The sequence below is a fragment of the Pristiophorus japonicus genome, chromosome 16 (genome assembly GCF_044704955.1).
Source record: "Pristiophorus japonicus isolate sPriJap1 chromosome 16, sPriJap1.hap1, whole genome shotgun sequence".
In the NCBI taxonomy this organism is placed as follows: domain Eukaryota; kingdom Metazoa; phylum Chordata; class Chondrichthyes; family Pristiophoridae; genus Pristiophorus; species Pristiophorus japonicus.
In genome coordinates, this window is record NC_091992.1 from 32,264,138 (window position 1) to 32,285,884 (window position 21,747).

Genomic DNA, 21,747 nt, shown 5'->3' on the forward strand with positions numbered 1-21,747 from the left:
GTAAAAGTTTTTGAGGCAGTTGGATTTGAAAAGAAGAGGGTTGGTGCTTGTGGAAAGAAAGCCAGTGTTGATAAGGGGTCATTGAGAGGGGAAGTGGGGTTCATGGAGGCAATGCACTTAGAGACTGATTGGATGCGGGAGGGGTGGAAATGGGAGAGAAACCACAGACTAATGGAGAATTTGACGCCGGGTGGATGAGAGACTGGGGGAGGTCGGGAGCAGCTAAGAAATCCATGAGCCCTTTGCAGTTGGTATTGGAGGTGAGAATGGAAGGGGTGGGTCTGAGAAGATGATATCTTCTGGGAAAAAGTGCAATGTGTTCTTCTCCAGGATGATCTTGGAGTAGTCGGAGGATTTGGTTGAGGAAAGCAAGGCATAATGGTGCTTAAACTGGTTAAGCCAGTGCTGGTGGTAGAGGAGTAGACCAGCGTGTGTGCCAGGTACGAACAAACCTGCATTTATATAGTGCCTTTCATGACCTTGGGACGTCCCAAAGCGCTTCGCAGCCAATAAAGTAATTTTGAAGTGTGGTCACTGTTGCAATGTAGGAAATGCGGCAGCCAATTTGTGCACAGCAAGCTTCAGCAAATAGCTATGAAATAAATGATCAGCTCATGTTTTTAGGTGTTGGTTGAGTGATAAATATTAGCCAGTACACCAGGGTAACACCTTTTGATAATCTCTGAACAGAGTCATAGGATCTTTTACGTCCACCTGAGAGAGCAGACGGAACCTCTGTTTAACGTAGTCCCTCTGACTGTGCAGCACTCCCTCAGTACTGCACTGGGTGTCTGCCTAGATTTTGTGCTCAAGTTCCTGGAGTGGGACTTGAACCCACTCGGCCAAAGCTGACTTCATGGTAAGCGACTTCAGGGACTGGAAAGGTGGGGGCTTTTGCGGGGGAGGGACGGGGGGGGAAGAGCAGGTCATCAGCAACTAAAGTCATGATGGGTGAAGGGCCAAGCAAGGAGGAGGAATTAATTTTCAGACGACTTCACTGCTTTACTAAGGCACCAGAAGAGCCTTGCCCCGAGGAATTGCAATATGTGCACATTAAATACAGGCATTGTTTTAATGTTTCAAATGGAATTGGCAATGTCGTCCATTAATGTAGATCAGCATTGTTTGATGTGACAACAGTTCTGGTATGCAATATTCAGGATGTCTTGAGAAGGCCAGATTTTCTGCCACTCTTATCAATAGTGCTGTAAATGTGCAGTTATTTTGTGCTGTAGTATTTGTGTTCCGTGTGTAGACTTATGTGCTCCCTGATGTTTTGTTTGAGGAGTATGAGTTATTTTCCAGTTTTTGTTTTCTCCCGCTCCTACCAAACTTAATTTAAAACTAATATGTTTTACATGGGGCAGCTCTTGCAGATTTTCAGTCTTATTCAGAAGAACTGAACTCAAACTTTGTGCTGATATTCATGATCACAAGGTATTACGTTCAGTTCCAGCTGATCAGAGGAACTTTATGTCATGCTTTATGGAACACTATGGCTCGCAACTCTTTCATTCCCGCAATGAATCTGCTGTATTCAAGCATTCTTGTGCAGTTTGACCTGCTGTATGACATTGAAGGACTGTAGTATTTCTGTTGACAAAAACAGCACTGATTAACATTTCTTTTTTAAGGCAGTTGTGGAGCTACATTATTCTCACAATTTAAAAAATGTTTTTCTCATTTCTCTCCCTCTCTGCCCCCCAACAAAGGCATCCATGATGGCATTGTTCCACATGCTGTAGGTGCCCATTATTTTGCTAAAGTGACCATCTGTCACACAAGCTTGGTCAGTGAATGTTCGATTTATTGACCCTGCGTTTCAGCAGGCTATAACCAGCATAGGGGGCCTCCCTGTCCAGCTAGTTCTGCCCTCCATCACCTGATGTCCACACACGTGATTTTTCCAGAAGGTTATCCCTTCCAACCTTCAGGATGTAGTTTGGGACCTGGAATATTAGTTCCTTCATTGAAACACCTGTGAACTCATCCCTTTTTGGCGTGGAAGCAAGTCATCCTCGATGCAAGGAACTGCCTATGATGATGATGATCATTCAGGACTGGTAGTCCTTGCCGATTTTACTGCTCTCCCATCTAAATTGCCCTGGCTGAGATTAGCTAATTCGGGGTTGAACTTGGGAATTCCATATGGTGCATGGGGATGATTGACTCACCAAGAAGAATTGAACGTTTTAGTATTTGCTTTCCTACCGTCATCTAGGACAATGAGTAAGGGGAATGATTTTATTTATAATGTCATTTGGTCCTTGTGAAATTTCCGCTCCGAACTCAGGATAGCAACCTCTTGATGTACCGGTATGACCATTTCCAATGTTTCACACCAGCCATTCTGTACTCTCTCTCTCTGAAAGAGATTCCTATTTAGGGATAGTTTAATGTTGTGGTCCCACATAGGATCCTTACAGTCAGCAGATAAAGGAATCATTCCTCTCCTCATTCTAAGCAGGATTTCAACTGGGGCCCCAGAGTTGAAAAGTAATGTTCTAACTAACTGTGCAACCCCAGTGTCCCAGCGCTCTCTGTAAGCAAAGCACAGAAGCAGTGACCAATGCTATTTTTCTGCACTTTTTTATGTTATAATTTCCTTTCTATTTTCACTGAGTTGCTTTATTACCAGATTTAGTATAATCTTTATTTGTTGAGTTTACATTCTGTCACTGACCAGCGTTGTTTCACCAAAAGCAAAACAAACTGGAGTTTCCTCAATACTTAGTACTGAGGTTATTTCTATTCACTAAATGTGCGGCACACGAGGGTAATCTAACAAATGCAATAGCACACACATATATTGTATAAGTTCCATACTATAACAAACATTGTTTACTGCTCCCGTAAGAGGAATACTAGTTAGCAATAAAAATTAAGCAAGTGTTCATGCTCTAGAAAAAGTACATGTTGGATGTCTTGTGGTTCTGTTTTCAGACTAATAGCTTCAAAAAGTCCCAGGCTTCAAATCACACTACATTGAATCATGCACTTGAGGAGGAGATAAAAGCTTTTCTCATTAATGAAGATGAGTTGCAACAGTTTGATGACCTCACTAAAGTCAACCCAGTGACCACTGCCACAGGTATCTAATACATTGGGTAGTAACCTGATTTTTATGGCATACTTGCTTTTTTAAAATACTGGATGTTTACGTATGACTATGACTTTGGTACTTAATGTGTGACCGTATTTTATGTATTAATAATGGAAGTACAAGGCACATATTCTTGGGTGAGGGAAAACTGTAAATATGAGTAAGACATTTTTGGAAATACACAGCAGATCCATAGGCTGGAATTTTTCTTACTTGACGTGGCCGGTGTCTGTTGTGTGTTATGACCCTGCTGCTGGCTCCATCCCGCTGTAGAAAATAAACTTGCCTTAATGGGGCCTATTAAGTCCGCCCAGCGCGATACCCGGCCCAATGAGATGGAATGGGTCTGGTGATGTAATTCAGGACGTGTTTTAAGCCGGAATCCTTTAAAGGACCATGGCCACATTACATTTTAAGTTTAATCTAACATAGTAGGTGTACAGTAAAGATTCAACAATCGTGTAATAAAAGTTATATGAAAGTGACAAAGGAATATTTAATATCATTAAGTAACATGACGCCATCTACAAATACGATCAAGAACATAATTAAAAAGGTACATTAATTATTGGTCACAAATCTAGACTTTTGTATCCGTAACTACTAGTAAAAGATGTGTGAATAGGTAATATTAAGCACATTTTAAATGAAATTGTAAAGGGGTGGATTTACAATCTTATGCAAGTTCAGCGAAGAACTGTGGAATCCCCGATAAACAGTGTAAGTGGTGCTTACAATATGTTTCTGGGATTTCTGCAGCTCATTCGATGAAGTTAACAATGTGAGAGAACCTCTGCAGAAATTCACCCTAAAGTCTCCGACTGAAAATTTAAATTAGTCATATTCAGGGACTGAAAGTAAATTGAACCAGTGGATGAGTGATGAGAATTAAATTGTTACGGTTGATGACTTTATTTAAAGTGTGACTGGACAATCACTGAGAAAAACCTGACCAGAAACAACAACAAGAATTTATTTAAATGGTATGTCATTTTTTTATAGTACAAATCAATTCACTGCAATTGCTGTTGAGTTGGAAGGCAACAGCTGAGAATGGCCAGTAGAAAATGTATCTCCCTCACGATCCAGGGTAGCATTTACTTACCCTTCAAGAATTTCTGAATTAACATTTACCAGTAACTTTTCAAGTAGAACAGAATCTCCATCAATCTGTTAGCTGATGTAATCAACATGTTTTTATTTTGGTTTGTTTTCCATGCTGTCAAATAATCAGCTGGAGCAATGGCCACGGAACTCGGGGCTCAGGTTGACAGACATGATTCCCGAGCTGTGTGACTCCCGTGGTCGTGCAGAGAAATTTAAAAAGTAAGTGAATAAAGGCTCTTAAGTGCCTGTAAACTACCCGATAATGATTTCAATTGGGTCACCCGCTGCTGCCGGTCGGGTCGGCTCCGCGATGACACGCGCCTGTGAGAAAGGCACGTGGGAGGAAGATGACGGCAAGTTCCTGATCTGCCAGAAATCTTGTCCGCTACCACCCCTGAAAATTCAGTCCATTGTCTTCTGCATTTAAGAATAAGGCCCCTTCAACAGAACTACTTTTAGAAGAGTGTGTTGATTTGACAAATTCAAAGTGATGTTTCTGCCTGTGTTCATTATCCAACTTCAAGGTTGGGAAATTATTATATTACCAGTGGTCTGATTATCCTAATTACAGAGGCCAAAGTACATTTTAATGGTGACGCTGGGTAAACAAAGGGACCTTGTGTTAAATGTGCATATTCTTTGCAGATACTGGATTATAATCCAAAACCATTTGGATCAACAAATCTCTGTACAAAATAAAAGGCATGATACATTAGATTTCACGATATTTTTAATATTAAGCAATCTGCAAAAATTGAACAGTGAACATCATTCTTTTTCTGTTTCCCAGTTTTAAAATGTCTGCAGGCAAGATATGCGGCCAGTGTGTTTTACACCAATGCAGGTTGTACGCTGGTGGCTCTTAACCCATTCCAGCCTGTGTCGAACTTGTATTCCCCTGGCATTATGAAGGAATACCATGCTGCGTCTCGACCACAGGTAACTCAAGTACAGAGTGGCACTTTGGTGCTTTAGTCATATAATGTGCTTGAAACAAAGAATTGATTGCAATGGTATTCATCCCAATTTCTGTAACCTATATAATCAAAATATTAATATTGAATTTGTTCCCAGTTTATTCTGACCATTTCTTCAATGTAATGTACGCTGCAGCCAGACCATGAATTTGCTCAGACTATTTAGATTAGATATTTGTTGGGGGAAGGGAGGGGGTGGCACTGATTTACCACACGTTCCTTCCGCTGCTTGCGCCTGATCTCTTCATGCTTGCAGCGTTGAGATGCAAAGAGCTCAACGCCCTCCCGGATGCACTTTCTCCACCTAGGGCGGTCTTCGACCAGGGTCTCCCAGGTGTCAGTGGTGATGTCGCACTTCACCAAGGAGGCTTTGAGGGTGTCCTTGTACCGTTTCCGCTGCCCACCTTTGGCTCGTTTGCCATGAAGGAACTCCGCATATAGCAGTTGTTTAGATGAGTCTTGTGTCTGGCATGCAAACTAAGTGGCCTGCCCAACGAAGCTGATCTAGCATGGTCAGTGCTTCAATGCTGGGGATGTTAGCCTGGGCGAGGACACTGATGTTGGTGCGTCTGTCCTCCCAGGGGATTTGCAGGATCTTGCGCGGAGACTTCGTTGGTGATGTATCTCCAGCGACTTGATGTGTCTTCTGTAAGTCGTCCATGTCTCTGACCCATATAGGAGGTTGGGAATTACTACAGCCTTGTAGACCATGAGCTTGGTAGTAGGTTTGAGGGCTTGGTCTCCGAACACTCTTTTCCTCAGGCAGCCAAAGGCTGCACTGGCACACTGGAGGCGATGTTGAATCTCCGCAACAATGTCTGCCTTTGTTGACGAGAGGCTCTCGAGGTATGGGAAGTGGTCCACGTTGTCTAGAGCCGCGCCGTGAGTCTTGATGACTGAGGGGCAGTGCTGTGCAGCGAGGACCAGTTGCTGTAGGACCTTTGTCTTCTGGATGTTAAGCGTAAGGCTCAGGGTTTCATATGCCTTGGTGACTATATCCTGGAGTTCAGTCTCCGAATGTGCGCAGCCGCAGGCGACGTCCGCGTACTGCAGTTCAACAACAGAGGTTGGGGTGGTCTTGGACCTGGTCTGGAGGCAGCATAGGTTAAACAGCTTCCCACTGGTTCTGTAGTTTAGTTCCACTCTGGCAGGGAGCTTGTTGACAGTGAGGTGGAGCATGGCAGCGAGGAAGATTGAAAAGAGGGTTGGAGCGATGACTCAGCCCTGTTTGACCCCTGTTCGGACATGGAATGGGTCTGTAATGGATCCGATGGTAAGGATTACAGCCGGCATGTTGTGGTGGTGCAGGCGAAGGACGTTGGCAAACTTTTGGGGGCATTCAAAACTGAGGAGGACGCTCATAGTTGACTGTGTCAAAGGCCTTTGTAAGGTCGAAAAAGGCCATGTATAAGGGCTGGCGCTGCATTTTTCCTGTAGCTGTCGTGCTGCAAAGATCATGTCCGTTCCCCGTAGGGGACGAAATCCGCACTGTGACTCCGGGAGGAGCTCCTCAGCCACAGGGAGAAGACGGTTGAGGAGGACTCTAGCGATAACCTTCCCAGTGGTTGATAGTAGGGAGATTCCCCTGTAGTTGCCACAGTCGGATTTGTTCCCCTTTTTAAAAATGGACACGATCACTGCATCTCTGAGATCTCTCGGCATGCTCTCCTCCCTCCAAATGAGAGAGATGAGGTCATGTATCCGCTCCAACAGCGCCTCTCCACCATATTTTAGCGCCTCAGCAGGAATTCCATCCGCACCTGTAGCCTTGTTGTTCTTGAGCTGTTTTATGGCTTTGTCTACTTGCAGCGTTGGAGTTTCACTGAGGTGGCGGCGGGTTGCATGCTGCGGGATGGAGTTGAGGACACGCGAGTCAAAGGCAGAGTGAAGATCTCCTCAATCGAGAAAGTGCTCCTTCCAGCGGGCCCTGACAACCTTGGTGTCCTTGATGAGTGTTTCCCCATTCTTTGCCAGGAGTGGGGTGGGGCCTTGGGAGTTTGGACTGTAGGTGGCCTTGACTGCAGTGAAGAATCCTCATATGTCATGGCTGTCGGCTACTTGTTGTATTAACTGCGCTTTCTCCATCCACCACCAGTTTTACAGCATTAATAATTCAAGACTTTTCTCTGTTTTTACTACTTTTAGTGTCTGTTTTATACAAATTAAAAACGTCACATGATTAAGTCTTTCTATTCTTCAGGAATTGAAACCGCACATATTCACAGTGGCTGAACAAGCCTTCAGGAATGTACAGAGCCACAATGAACCAGTTAACCAGTCGCTAATAGTTAGCGGGGAGAGTGGTGCTGGAAAGGTAAGAATTCAACATGAGGAATGTAGTTTGATCCATAAATAAGCAAATTTGCTGCATCCACAAGTTAACCAGTGTGGATGTGATTTTGGAAAATGGATTTTGATCATTATAAGCAACTGATCACTACAAAAAGTGATGAGTACAGTAGGATTGCACTGAACTGGCTTTATTGATCTGTGCTTTCTTCAGTAATGAGGCACAATCATCATGCAGTTGTTCCAAATGTTATATTTTTCAGTAGTGTTTTGGTGGCAGATCTCTGATCACTCTATGGAAACCAGTATTTTAAGTGGCTCCAGCGTTTGAGTGCACAATTTTTCTGCTTAAAAAATTATAAGGCAGGGAAATGACCAGGACACAACCAAGCAAAAATGCTTACTCGTCACATGGCCATGTTTTCAAGATCCATAATAGCGACCTTCAACACAAAGCAGTTTCGAACCTTTCTAACCATGCCGATTGATGAAATTTCCCTTTTTGCAGACCTGGACTTCTCGGTGCCTTATGAACTACTTTGCCACAGTTGCTGCCTCGTCCACTTCTGTAAAGTGCCAAGAAAATGTGGAAAGGATAGAAAAGCGAGTACTAGATTCCAATCCTGTGATGGAGGCTTTTGGTAACCAAGCTTTCTGCATTTATTAAATTGAATGAATGTTTGAGAATTTAGTGAAATATTTTAATTGGCTACCCAGTATGAAGTACTCCTTTTTATATTGGAATTTGGAATCTAATTACTAACCAGAAGAAGTGGTCCCATTAATATTTACATCATATTGATCACATTAAGTGGTCAGATCCTTGGCTTGCATTATGTGTCTGTGCAGTGCAGATTCAATGATGTGGCCAATGTTCTCAGATAACTTGGAAGGAACCAGAGGTATAAAAATCAGTGCTGTGGTGACCTTCACTGACCACTGGCAGTGTTTGCAGCTCAATATTCAGCAGATGGCATAACTCTGTCACTGCCTCCCTGGTGAAACAGATCCCGCAAAAGTATCTTTGGATATTGCAAGGTAAATGTGTCTTGGTCCTTAGGTGGGTAAGAATGAATGTAGTCCGTCCGCCTCTGTTGTGAGAAAACTACTTGTATTTATATAGCATCTTTAACATAGTAAAACATTCCAAGGTGCTTCACAGGAGTATTATGAGACAAAAAAGTTGACACTGAGCCACATGGGGCCTAGGCAACAAAAGGCACAGCCACCAATAGTTGAGCAATAAGGGCGAGGCCATGGAGGGATTTGAAAACCAAGATGAGAATTTTGAAAGTCACGCATTGTCGTAAGGCAGAATGTGGGAGGCCAGCCAGGAGTGTTAGAATAGTCAAGTCTAGAGGTAAGAAACGCATGGATGAGGGTTTCAGCAGTGGATGAGCTGAGGCAAGGGCGGAGACAGGCGATGTTAAAGGTGGAAATAGGCAGTCTTAGTTATGCTGCGGATATGTGGTTGAAAGCTCATTTCAGGGTCAAATATGACACCAAGGTTGCGAACAGTCGGGTTCAGCCTCAGACAGATGTTGGGGAGAGGGATGGAGGTGGTGGCTAGGGAATGGAGTTTGTGGCGGGGACCGAAAACAATGGCTTCGGTCTTCCCAATATTTAATTGGAGAAAATTTCTGCTCATCAAGGACTGGATGTCGATCAAGCAGTCTGACAGTTTAGAGACCTTGGGGCCATTGAAACAAGTGGTAGTGAGGTAGAGCTGGGGTTCATCAGCGTACATGTGGAAACTGACGCTGTATTTCTGGATGATGTCGCCAAAGGGCAACATGTAGATGAGAAATAGGAGGTGGCCAAGGATAGATCCTTAGGGTCACCAGAAGTAACGATATGGGGGTGGGAAAAGAAGCCATTGCAGGAGATTTTCTGGCTACGATTAGATAGATAGATAGATAGATAGATAGATTAGAATGGACCCAGGCGAGTACAGTCCCACCCAGCTGGACGATGGAGAGGCATTGGAGAAGGGTAGAGTGGTCAACTGTGTCAAAGGCTGAAGACAAGTCAAGAAGGACGAGGGGGGATAGTTTACCTTTGTCACAGTCTCGAAGGATGTAATTTGTGACTTTGATAAGAGTTGTTTGGTACTGTGGAAGGGCGGAAACCTGATTTGCGGAATCTGCCCATTGCTCCTTTCTTCCTCCTCTATAAACTGTGAAGATAAACAACCATAGCAGTTCCCGTATTCAAAATTTAGTGTGCAACAATCAAAATGCAGCTTTAAATACTTGCATTTTTATAAAATTAACAATATATATATATTTTTATGTACAACCTGAACACAATGCACAATCCCACTGAGAGAATTGGGATCCTGCAGGTTATGGCACTTCAAGTCCATCCAAGCACCTTTTTAAATGTGGTGAGGGTTTCTGTCTCTACCAACCTTCCAGGAGGAGTTCCAGACCCCCACAACCCTCTGCGAGAAGAGGCCCCCCCCCCTCAAATCCCCTCTGAACCTTCTCTAATGCAATCACATCCTTCTTATAATACGGCGACCAGAACTGCACGCAGTACTCCAGCTGTGGCCTAACCAGAGTATTATACAATTTAAGCATAACCTTGCTGCTCCCTGCTCTTGTATTCTATGCCTCGGCCAATAAAGTCACGCATTCCGTATGCCTTCCTATAACCACCTTATCTACCTGGCCTGCTACATTCAGGGATCTGTGGACAAGCACTCCAAGGTCCCTTTGTTCATCTACACTATTAAGTGGCCAACTGCTTAATGTGTATACCTTTTCCTTATTAGCCCTCCCAAAGTGCATTACCTCACACTTCTCCGAATTAAATTCCATTTGCCACTGCTCTGCCCATCTGACCAGTAGATTTATATCCTCCTGCAGCCGATGACTTTCCTCTTCATTATCAATCACACAGCCAATTTTAGTGTCATCTGCAAACTTCTTATTAATACTCCCTATATTCAAATCTAAATCATTGATATATACCACAAAAAGCAAGGGACCCAGTACTGAGCCCTGCAGGACCCCACTGGAAACATCCTTCCTGTCACAAAAACATGCATCAACTATTACCCTTTGCTTCCTACCTCTAAGCCAATTTTGGATCCAACTAGCTACTTTGCCCTGGATCTCATGGGCTTTAACCTTTGTGAGCAGTCTACCATGTGGGACCTTATCAAAAGCTTTGCTAAAGTCCATATACACTACATCGGACGCACTACCCTCATCGACCCTCCTGGTTTCCTCCTCAAAAAATTCAATCAGGTTAGTCAAACACAATCTTCCCTTAACAAATCCGTGCTGACTGTCCCTAATTAATCGTTGCCTTTCCACAAATGTAGGTCTATCCTGTCTTTCAGGATTTAAAAAACTTGGCCTATCCCTTTCTCCCTTCTTAAACAAGGGTACCGCATTTGCAGTCCTCCGGTACCATGCCCAAATCCAAAGAGGACTGAAAAATGATGGTTAAGGCCTCTGCTATTTCCTCTCTTACTTCGCTCAACAGCTTGGGATGCATTTCATGTGGGCCTGGGAACTTATCTACTTTCAAAGCTGCTAAACCCATTAATACCCCCTCCTCCTCCTCAGTGTTTATTTCATCCAGAATTTCACGCTCGTCCTCGATAGCAGTATCTGCATTGCCTCTTTCCTTTGTGAAAACACATGCAAAGTATTCATTAAGAACCATACCAACATCATCTGCCTCCACACAAACCATACCCTTATGGTCTCTAATAGGCCCTACCCTTTCTTTAGTTACCCTCTTGCTCTTAATATATTTATAAAACATCTTTGGGTTTTCCTTAATTTTATACATCTATATAAAAATTATTTAAAGTACAGCTGGAATTACAGATTTCCTATGCCCATACAGGTAACAGCAGCACAACTTTAGAACTAAATATATTTCTCACTCAGTGGAGGTGCCGAGTATCCTCTGTTTCCCCCCTGGTCACGGTTTGGAGCCCCTGCATTGTAAGGGTCCTTTTAAGTAACAAAATTAAAACAACTGATAAACTGCTTTACTAAACCCTGTTTGGCGAGACTGATACTTATTCTGACAACTTTATTGAACAGAAACACACAGGCATTAAAACAAACTAATAAAAAAAAAAGCTCTTTGCAATTCTACGAAGCTCATGGCAAAATTATTCAAACTAAGCTCAAGGACTTCCCTCTGTTGTAATGTTCCAGCTTCACTTTTATGTGAACTAAATAATAAAACTTGCCGAACGATGCCTTGGATCTGTTGAGTTATCCCCTTAAATACAAACAGGCCCTGTCTCTATTTGCATCAGCTGTAAAATTTCCATATGTAATTGCTGGGCAATTAGCCCAACTCTGCGCCAGCAATGAGGATTTCTCCTTCGATGTGGATCATCTGTCAAGTCAGAACTTAACAGATTGCAAGTTCTGAATTTAGCGCAAGAGCATGCAGAAATCCTGAACTTGCTGCCCATTTCAAATAGGTATATGCTGTCATACCCACTACAAATTCTCGCCTAAAATAACCATCTGCAGTGAACAATCTAAGCAGCGCTATTTAAAAATGGGTTTGAGATAGTGTGTCTTGTACATTTACCAGTGTACGTGCCACAAATTAATGAACCACAAATTTATGTCCACAATTCACATGATAAGTTACCATCTCGGCCAATTCATTTGAGATGAACAAGAAAGTGCTTCCTTAATGGCATTCATAATAAAAAAAAATCAGTCGACAGTCCCAGATTGACTCTTGTGCACCACCTTGTGGGCTACTGCAGAACATCATTGGCTTAATTATTGGAACAGGCTGCTTGCTCACTCTTGTGGTCAGATAATGAAGTGTGCCACAGAAAGAATTGTGGGTGGTTGAAGCAGAGGAAAAATAACTTAAAGGGATGCAATTAATAGAACTCTCATTTACATTCTTGGAAATCAAATCGATAAAGTCTGACAGTAGGTTTGTTAAGCAGTACAAAAGATATGGAGTTAAAGCCAGTGAAAACAGTGGCACCATGTTTCTTGGAGGCCATTAAACTATGGATGAAAAGCTTGTTATTTTGCATGCATAAACCACTACACAGTGAATCGCAGAGACCAGTTAAATAATACTAAGACCAAAAGGAACTGCGCATGAAAGATTTGTAGATGACTTAAAACCATGATTCTGGAGGGAAGTAGATAGTGTCTCAAATGGATAGTGCCAGATAGTGGACAGTTTTATGTCCTGGACTAAGAACCATGAAGAACTTTTAAGTCATTTCACTTGGGATACGAGAAAAGTTTCCATGAATTATCCCCAGCATCCTGGGATGACCTTTAGTAAATGGCCAAGTACTGATGTGCGGAACCACCCAGTTTTTAGGTGCAACTTGGTGCTAAATCTGTGCAATATTGGATATTTTCAACTCTACTTTTATTCAACTTTCTAAAAAGATTAAAGGGTTGCTCCATACTTCTTTTTTGTTAAATGAACCTTGAAATAACGGTGAGTATTATTAGCCTCACGGCAAGTTATGGCCCAAGAAGGCTTTCAGAAACTGGAAGTGAGACTTTCTGAGGAGAGCATAAAATGAAGTGATTGATTATCAACATTATTAACTGTTTCACAGGAAATGCTTGCACACTACGGAATCACAACAGCAGCCGATTTGGGAAATACATCCAACTGCAGTTAAACAGGTAGTTTTACAGATCAGCTGTGTCTATGCATTTATTCAATCTGCTTTTAAATTCTTCAAAAGATTTACAGAGAATCATTCTCAGAACAATACTTTCCATGGTACAAGCCCATTCCTTACTGTCTTATTTGCTAATGGTTATAATACAAATGTAAGAAATGATATTTTCATTTAAATTATTATACTCTCCTGATGCAGGTTGTTCAGTTAGTAGCTGAATCATACAGACCAAGAAGGTCCACTGTTTGATGCTGAACTGTGCGGAGTTAGCTGATCTATTAAATGGCGTTATAGTTGACCTAATGCGCCAACGGGTTAGGGAGGTAGCAATCAGCCAGGCTTTCTGCTCCCCATCTCGCAACAAACCTTTCTGGAAGTGTACATGTGTAGAAGTAAATTAAAGACAGGATTTGCCTTGGACATGATGTCCTTTGTGGTGAAACAGCCTACTTCACTCTCTTGTGTGACGAATGATCACTTCGGCAAAGTAAATTCTGAAATTTCTGCAGCTGTTCAGATTGCGGAACACCTTACAGACTTGTTCCATTTTAGTCCTTCTCCTGTGTAACTAGAATCTTGTTTTTCTTCTCTTTTCTTGACGATCACTACTAACAGATGCTTTATTTTCAGATCACAGCAGCTGGAGGGAGCCTCTGTACAGACTTACCTATTGGAGAAAACACGAGTTGCCTATCAAGCTCCTTCTGAGAGAAATTTTCATATTTTTTATCAGGTAAGGCAGTGATTCTGTATCAAGGACGGTTTTCATATATTTAGTGGATTCTAATGCAAGTTGGAATTTTATATTGGAAAAAGTTGGAGATGGCAGATTATTGGGCTCGGTTCATAAACCACCACCACCAACAACAACTTGTATTTATATAGCACCTTTTAACGTGGTGAAACATCCCAAGCTGCCTCATAGGAGTATTATGAGATTTTTTTTAAAATCCTGCCACGCTTCACACAGTGGGGAGAGTAGGACCAGAAATGGCAACTCTTGGGGCCCAAGTTTCCACACACGCCTAGAACGGCACAGTCCCGACCTGGACGCCCGTTTTTCGCGCCACAAAGTGCGCCTAAAAAAATCCTCGGTATTCTCCACCTACCTGCAGGTCCTCTGGCCCTCGGCGCAGCCAGCACGAGCTGTGGGGGGGGGGCGGAGCCAGGTTCCTGCGCTGAAAACAGTGCCGGGACCTCTGCACATGCGCGCTACAGTGGGCACACAAGTGCAGTAGCTCCAGGCGCCGAACTGTGTGGGAGGGGCCCGAAGCACGCAGCCCCTAGCCCTGGCTGAATGGCCTCACTGGGGCTACGTGAATAAGGCTCCTCCCACGGCCAGCCGCCCTCCCCCCCCCCCCCCCCCCCCCGATCAGACCCGACACCCGCTCTCCCCTCCAGACCAGACCCGACACCCCCCCCCCGACTGACCCGACCCGCGCTCCTGTTCCCGCTCCCCGACTGGACCCGACCCGCCCCCGACTGGACCCGACCCACGCTCCTGTTCCCGCTCCGCCCCCCCCCCCCGACTGACCCGACCCGCGCTCCTGTTCCCGCCCCCCCGACTGGACCCAACCCGACCCGCGCTCCCGCCCCCCCCCCGACCCGACTCCCGCTCCCGGACTGGATCCGACCTGACTTCTTTTTTTTTTCCCCTCTCCTCTCTCTCTCCTTTCTGTCTGTCTGTCTTTCTCTCTCTTCTCTCTCTCTCTCTCTCTCTCTCTCTCTCTCTCTCTCTCTCTCTCTCTCTCTCTCTCTCTCTCTCTCTCTCTCTCTCTCTCTCTCTCTCTCTCTCCTTCCCCCCCCCCCCGACCCGAACCTCCCCAACGCCACCTACCTGTAAATCTGGTGCTGGGGACGGGCCCTGCCCGAAGTCTCGGGCCGGCCCGTTCAGCCTTCAGTCCCGAAAGGCCTGCCTGAAGCACTTTCACACAGGTAGGAAGATGGTTTATTTAATCTTTTCTTGGCTTATAAATGTTTATTCAGGTTGGATTTATTTGTATAAGTATAAATAAGGATTTATTATAGAATTTAATGACTTCCCTTCCCCCCCCCACCCCCCCCCCCCCCCCACCTCGTTCTGGACGCCTAATTTGTAACCTGCGCCTGATTTTTTAATGTGTAGAACAGGTTTTTTCAGTTCTACAAAAATCTTCACGTGCTCCATTCTACTTTAGTTTGGAGTACGTTTTCACTGTGGAAACTTTCAAATCAGGCGTCAGTGGTCGGACACGCCCCCTTTTGAAGAAAAAATTCTGTTCCAAAGTAGAACTGTTCTACCTGACTAGAACTGCAGAAAAAAAAATGTGGAGAATTGCGATTTCTAAGATAGTCCGTTCTTCACCAGTTGCTCCTAAAAAAAAAAAATCAGGCGCAAATCATGTGGAAACGTGGGCCCTTGATGTGGGGATTTATGCTGGGATGTGACCAAAATTGAGGCATTTATGTTGATGAAATAAAAACAACATTCTGGAAACACATATCAGGTCAGGCAGCATCTGTGGAGCAAACAAGCAAGTTAATGTTTCAGAACATTGGTGAAGGGTCCATATCCGTACGGTTAACTTGTCTGTTCTCTCCACAAATGCTGCCTGACCAGCTAAGTGTTCTCCGCCTCTTTGTTTTGCTTTTTGATTAAATTGATGACAATCTGCTTGCTGGTTTACATTTGAGCTATAAAATCCAGAACTGGTGTCCATGGACAAGCTTCTGACACTAGTTTAGGTTAATTTTGAAGATTTACACTAGAACCATGGAAAGACACCATGTAAGTGGGGACTTGGGTTGCAGTTTTATTATATCTGACAATTCCTAGTTACAAAGGAAAAGGTACTGTTATTTGAGAAACACTTTCTAGGTTTGTGCCTTTTGCTACTAAAACCGAACAGGTGTAGAATAGAGTCGAAAATTCTAATACCAGGAGATCATAAAATATAAGAAGTAAAGGAAAATTCAACTTCTGTTTTGAAACCTGGGATTCTGATTTGATAGCGCACTCAGATGAGCTGTTCTGTTCCAAAACAGCCTCTGTACGTGCAGCTCGGTTGGAGATGTTAGCCAAGTTTCATTTAAGAACTTTGCAGATACTCAAGTATTAGTCTAAGGATAAGGGGTAAGCCATTTAGGACCGAGATGAGGAGAAACTTCTTCACCCAGAGAGTGGTGAACCTGTAGAATTCTCTACCACAGGAAGTTGTTGAGGCCAATTCACTAATTATATTCAAAAAGGAGTTAGATGTAGTCCTTACTACTAGGGGGATCAAGGGGTATGGCGAGAAAGCAGGAATGGGGTACTGAAGTTGCATGTTCAGCCATGAACTAATTGAATGGCGGTGCAGGCTCGAAGGGCCGAATGGCCGCCTACTGCACCTATTTTCTATGTTTCTATGTTTCAATGTCCTTAACAAACCCAGTGTCTGAATTTTTAGCACACAACTGTTTAAAAAGATGATGAGATCTTCCCTTTTCAAAGATTGCATTTAGGACATCTAAAAGAGAACTTTGGGCTGCATGAATGCAGAACCAGAATCTTATTGCAAATCTCCTTGGAAGAGAGTTGTAATTGTAATAGTGGAGGTCGTAGGATAATTGAAATACTTTGCTGCTGTCCTGGATACCTTCTCTGTTGTGTTGAAGCCACTGATTCAGCAATACTCTGAATGTTGGAATGTACTAATGCGACCTTTCCTCAGGTAGTGAAAGGAGCCACTGAGGAGCAGAGGCTAGAGTGGGGTCTTCCTGAAGCAGCAGAGTTTTTCTGGTTACCAAATGCTGAAAAGACTTTAGAAGGTTAGTGTTATGTCGCAAATAAAGCAATGTGACTGAGTACTGTAGACCTGAGTAAGTGTGACCTTAGTCTCTTTCTTCTGACTCCAGAGTGCTGGCACAGCATGGGAGGCCTGCTTATATGTTCTGCTCCCTCTGGTGGTGGTAGAATGCTGATTACAAGGTGTTGCATACATAACATCACTTTCTCCCCACCCCCCAAAGTACACTTATTTACAGGGTGAGCCAACCTGGGGCTTTCTGCTCCCTAGTCGATCGTCTCGGTACAAACACAGTTGCAGGTGAGTTGGTTGGGCCTTTGTTGGGCTACTGTGCAGCTGGCCTTGCTGGGCTGCTGGGGATGATGGGTTCAGCTTCGTGATCAACCGTGATGTCGGTTGCCACTTGTATGTGTATCGGAGGGTCGAAGTTGGTGGTGTCCTCTTCAGGTTGCTTGTGGCTGTCTGTGAATCACAGTTTGGTTTGGTCCAAATGCTTTCTGCAAGTTAGTCCATTTGCAAGTTTGACCTCAAACACCCTACTCCCTTCTTTGGCTACGACAGTGCCAGCAAGCCATTTGGGACCACGTCCATAGTTGAGTACAAATACAGGATTATTGACTTCAATATCGCGTGACAAATTTGCGCGATCATGGTACATGCTTTGATGATGCTGCCTGCCCTCGACATGATCATGGAGATCAGGGTGGACTCGAGAGAGCCTTGTTTTGAGTGTCCTTTTCATGAGCAGTTCGGCAGGGGGAGCCCCGGTGAGCGAGTGGGGTCTTGTGCGGTAGCTGAACAGGACTCTGGACAGGCGGGTCTGCAGGGAGCCTTCTGACATGCGTTTCAAGCTTTGCTTGATGGTTTGGACTGCCCGTTCTGCCTGGCCGTTAGATACAGGCTTGAAGGAGGCAGGCGTGACCTGCTTGATCCTATTGCGGGTCATGAATTCCTTGAATTCAGCACTAGTGAAGCATGGCCCATTGTTGCTGACAAGGACATCAGGCAGGCCCTGCGTGACAAACATGGCTCGTAGGTTTTCGATGGTGGCGGTGGACGTGCTTACAGACATTATTACACTCTCAATCCATTTTGAATAAGCATCCACAACAACCAAAAACATTTTGCCTAGAAACGGGCCAGCAAAGTCAACGTTGGATCCTAGACCACGGTTTGGAAGGCCATGATCACAAACTTAGCGGTGCCTCCCTGGGTGCATTGCTCAGTTGAGAGCAAGTGTTGCATTGGCGCACACAAGACTCCAAATCTGAGTCGAGGCCGGGCCACCACACATGGGATCTGGCTATAGCTTTCATCATTACTATGCCTGGGTGGGTACGGTGTAGGTCGCGTATGAACGTTTCCCTGCCTTTCTTGGGCAAAACCACGCAATTACCCCACAAAAGACAGTCCGACATTTCGTCTTTGTGCCGCTGGAACGGCTTGATCTCTTCCTGCATTTCTGCTGGGGCGCTGGACCAGCTCCCATGGAGGACACTTTTTTTTTTTTTACAAGGGACAGTAAAGGACCCTGGCTGGTCCAGGTCCTGATCTGGTGGGACGTAACAGGTGACTTTTCATTTTCAAATGCATCCATCACAAAGAGCAAGTCTGCAGGCTGTGCCTTTTCCACCCCAGTGGTGGGCAATGGTAGCGAACTGAGAGCATCGGCGCAGTTCTCTGTGCCTGGCCTGTGGCGAATTACATAGTTATATGCAGACAGCGTGAGCGCCCATCTTTGGATGCGAGCAGAGGCATTGGTATCAATACCTTTGCTCTCTGAGAATAGCGATATGAGCGGCTTATTGTCAGTTTTTAACTCTAACTTAAGCCCAAACAGATACTGGTTCATTTTTTTCACCCCATAAACACATGCCAGAGCTTCTTTTTCAATCATGCTGTAGGCCCTTTCGGCCTTGGACAAACTCCTGGACGCATAAGCGACCGGTTGCAATGTTCCCTATTCGTTTGCTTGTTGTAACACGCACCCGACCCCATACGAAGACGCATCGCAAGCTAGCACTAAACGTTTACATGGGTCATGGGTCATGCAGAACAAGCAGTTTGTTGGAACAAAACAGATTTCTGGCTTTCTCAAAAGCAGTCTCTTGTGATTTCCCCCATACCCAGTCATCTCCCTTGCGTAGCAAAGTGCTTAACCAGGGTAGGAAATTACCAAAATAATTGAGGAGTCCCAGGAACGACCGCAGCTCCATCACGTTCTGTGGTCTCCGTCTTGGGGCTGATGGCGTCGGTGGGGCTGATGCCGTCTGCCGCAATTCTTCTCCCTAAGAACTCGACCTCTGGCGCCAGGAAAACACACTTTGAGCATTTCAACCCGAGTCCCACACGATCTAGCCGATTTAGAACCTCCTCCAGGTTCTGCAAGAGTTCGATGGTGTCCCGATCTGTGATCAATATGTCGTCCTGGAAAACCACGGTGTGCGGAACCGACTTTAGCAGACTCTCCATGTACCTTTTTGAAAAATAGCCGCGGCCGATCGAATCCCAAACGGGCATCTATTGTAGATGAACAGACCTTTGTGTCTGTTGATGCAGGTGAGGCCTTTTGAAGATTCCGCCAGCTCCTGCGTCATGTAGGCCGAGGTCAGGTCCAACTTGGTGAATGTCTTCCCTCCTGCCAGTGTCACAAATAGGTCGTCTGACTTGGGTATCAGGTACTGGTCCTGCAGTGAAAAACGGTTAATTGTTACTTTATAGTCCCCACAAATTCTGACCGTGCCATCGCCCTTGAGAACTGGAACAATCGGCCCACTCGTTGAACTCAACTGGTGCGATGATGCCTTCTCGTTGCAGCCTGTCCAGCTCGATCTCCACTTTCTCTCGCATCATGTATGGCACCGCCCGTGCCTTGTGGTGGATGGGTCATGTACCGGGAACCAAGTGGATCTGCACTTTCGCCCCAGAAAAATTTCTGATGCCTGGCTCAAACAACGACAGGAACTTGCTCAAAACCTGGGCACATGAGGCGTCGTCAACGAACGAAAGCGCTCTGATGTCGTCCCAGTTCCAGCGGATTTTTCCCAGACAGCTTCTGCCGAACAGTATGGGACCATCTCCTGGTACAATCTATAGTGGTAGTTCGTGCACTGCTCCATCATAGGAGACTTTTATTGCTGCACTGCCAATTACAGGGATCAGCTCTTTAGTGTAAGTTCTCAGCTTGGTATGAATAGGCTAAGCTTGGGCCTTTGTGCCTCTCGAAGGCCTTTTTGCTCATAACAGACTGACTCGCACCCGTGTCCAATTCCATGGATACTGCAATTCCATTCAGTTCAACTTTTAACATGATCGGTGGACATTTTGTGGTGAAGGGTGTACCCCGTACACTTCTGCCTCCTCGGTTCGAGTCTCTAGTTCAGTTTGATCCGCCATGGATCGGCCTTCCTATGCAACATGGAGGTTTGCAGGATTTGCAGCTCGTCTGCACACTCACTGGAGGTGTCCCATTGCTCCACAGCCTTTGCACGCATAGTGTTTGAAGCAGCATTGATGGGCTCGATGATCATCTCCGCAGCGCCAACAAGGTGTTGATTGCCTCGCATTCACACTTGATGGCGGACTCTGAGTCATCTGAGGTCGCGCAGCTGCAGGCGCATACGTTCTGCCATATGCATTCCTGCCTGAAAACAACGTTACTTTGTGTACAATACTTGCCGACGCATCTTTATTGCTGCGAAATTTGTTTGGTGTTACCGCTGGTGGACATAAATGCCTGGGCTATCGTTATGGCTTTGCTCAGGTTTGGTGTTTCAACAGTCAATAGTTTGCAAAAGATAACCTCATGGCCAATGCCAAGCACAAAAAGGTCTCATAGCATTTGCTCCAGGAATCCATCGAATTCGCAATGTCCTGCAAGGCTCCTTAGTTCGGCGACGTAGCTCACCACTTCCTGGCCTTCAGACCGTTGACCTGTGTAAAATCGATATCTTGCCATCAGAACGTTCTCCTTCCGATTTAGGTGCTCCTAGACCGGCGTACACAGTTCTGCACACGATTTGGTTGTTGGTTTCACTGGAGCAAGAAGTTTCTTCATGAGGCCGTAGGTTGTTGCCCCGCAGACGGTGAGGAGGATCGCCCTTCATTTGGCAGCGTTCTCATTCCCTTCCAGCTCGATGGCCACGCATTATTGGTCGAGCCACTCCACGAAGGCTTCCCAATCGTCACCTTCTGAGAATTTCTCCAGGATACCAACAGTTCTCTGCATTTTCATGTGATGGTTCGTTATCTACTACTTGTCGCCAGTTGTTGTGTCTCGAATAAGACAATGTGACTGAGTACTGTAGACTTGAGTAAGTGTGACCGTAGTCCCTTCTGACTCCAGAGTGCTGGCACAGCATGGGACGCCTGCTTATATGCCGTGCTCCCAAGGGATGCTGGGATCCCTTGGGACTCCAACAGATGCTCCATTTGGTGGCAGTAGAATGCTAGTTACAAGGGGCCCAAGTTTCGAATCGCACCTAGAACAGCGCATTCCCGACCTGGACGCCCATTTTTCGCGCCACAAAGTGCGCCTAAAAAAAACCTCCGTATTCTCCACCTCCCTGCAGGTCCTCTGGCCCTCGGCGCAGCGCAGCAGGAGCTGTAGGGTGCGGAGCCAGGTCCCTGCGCTGCAAACAGTGTCGGGACCTCTGCACATGCGCGCTACAGTGGGCACGGAAGTGAATTGCTCCAGGCGCCCGAAACTGTGTGGGAGGGGCCCGAAGCTAGCAGCCCCAAGCCCTGGCCGAATGGCCTCGCTGGGGCTGCGTGAATAAGGCTCCTCCCACGGCCAGCTCCTGCTTCCTCCCGACCCGACCTGACTCGACTCCCACTTCCCGCCCCCGG

The 21,747-nt window shown here is 45.3% G+C and overlaps 1 protein-coding gene across 3 annotated transcripts in view; it reads left to right on the plus strand.

Moving 5' to 3' along the window:
- Positions 1 to 21,747, plus strand: part of LOC139226428 (unconventional myosin-XIX) — a 62,224-nt gene that overhangs the window by 12,368 nt on the left and 28,109 nt on the right. For all 3 annotated transcript variants that reach the window (XR_011587256.1, XM_070857196.1, XM_070857195.1), the window contains exons 2-8: positions 2,944 to 3,091; positions 5,001 to 5,149; positions 7,388 to 7,501; positions 7,985 to 8,117; positions 13,064 to 13,133; positions 13,763 to 13,865; positions 16,825 to 16,921. Coding sequence is in view for 2 of the 3 variants with exons in the window: in XM_070857196.1 (XP_070713297.1) it covers positions 2,944 to 3,091; positions 5,001 to 5,149; positions 7,388 to 7,501; positions 7,985 to 8,117; positions 13,064 to 13,133; positions 13,763 to 13,865; positions 16,825 to 16,921 (814 nt within the window). In the remaining variant the exon portion in view is untranslated. The remainder of the gene's footprint in view (positions 1 to 2,943; positions 3,092 to 5,000; positions 5,150 to 7,387; positions 7,502 to 7,984; positions 8,118 to 13,063; positions 13,134 to 13,762; positions 13,866 to 16,824; positions 16,922 to 21,747) is intronic.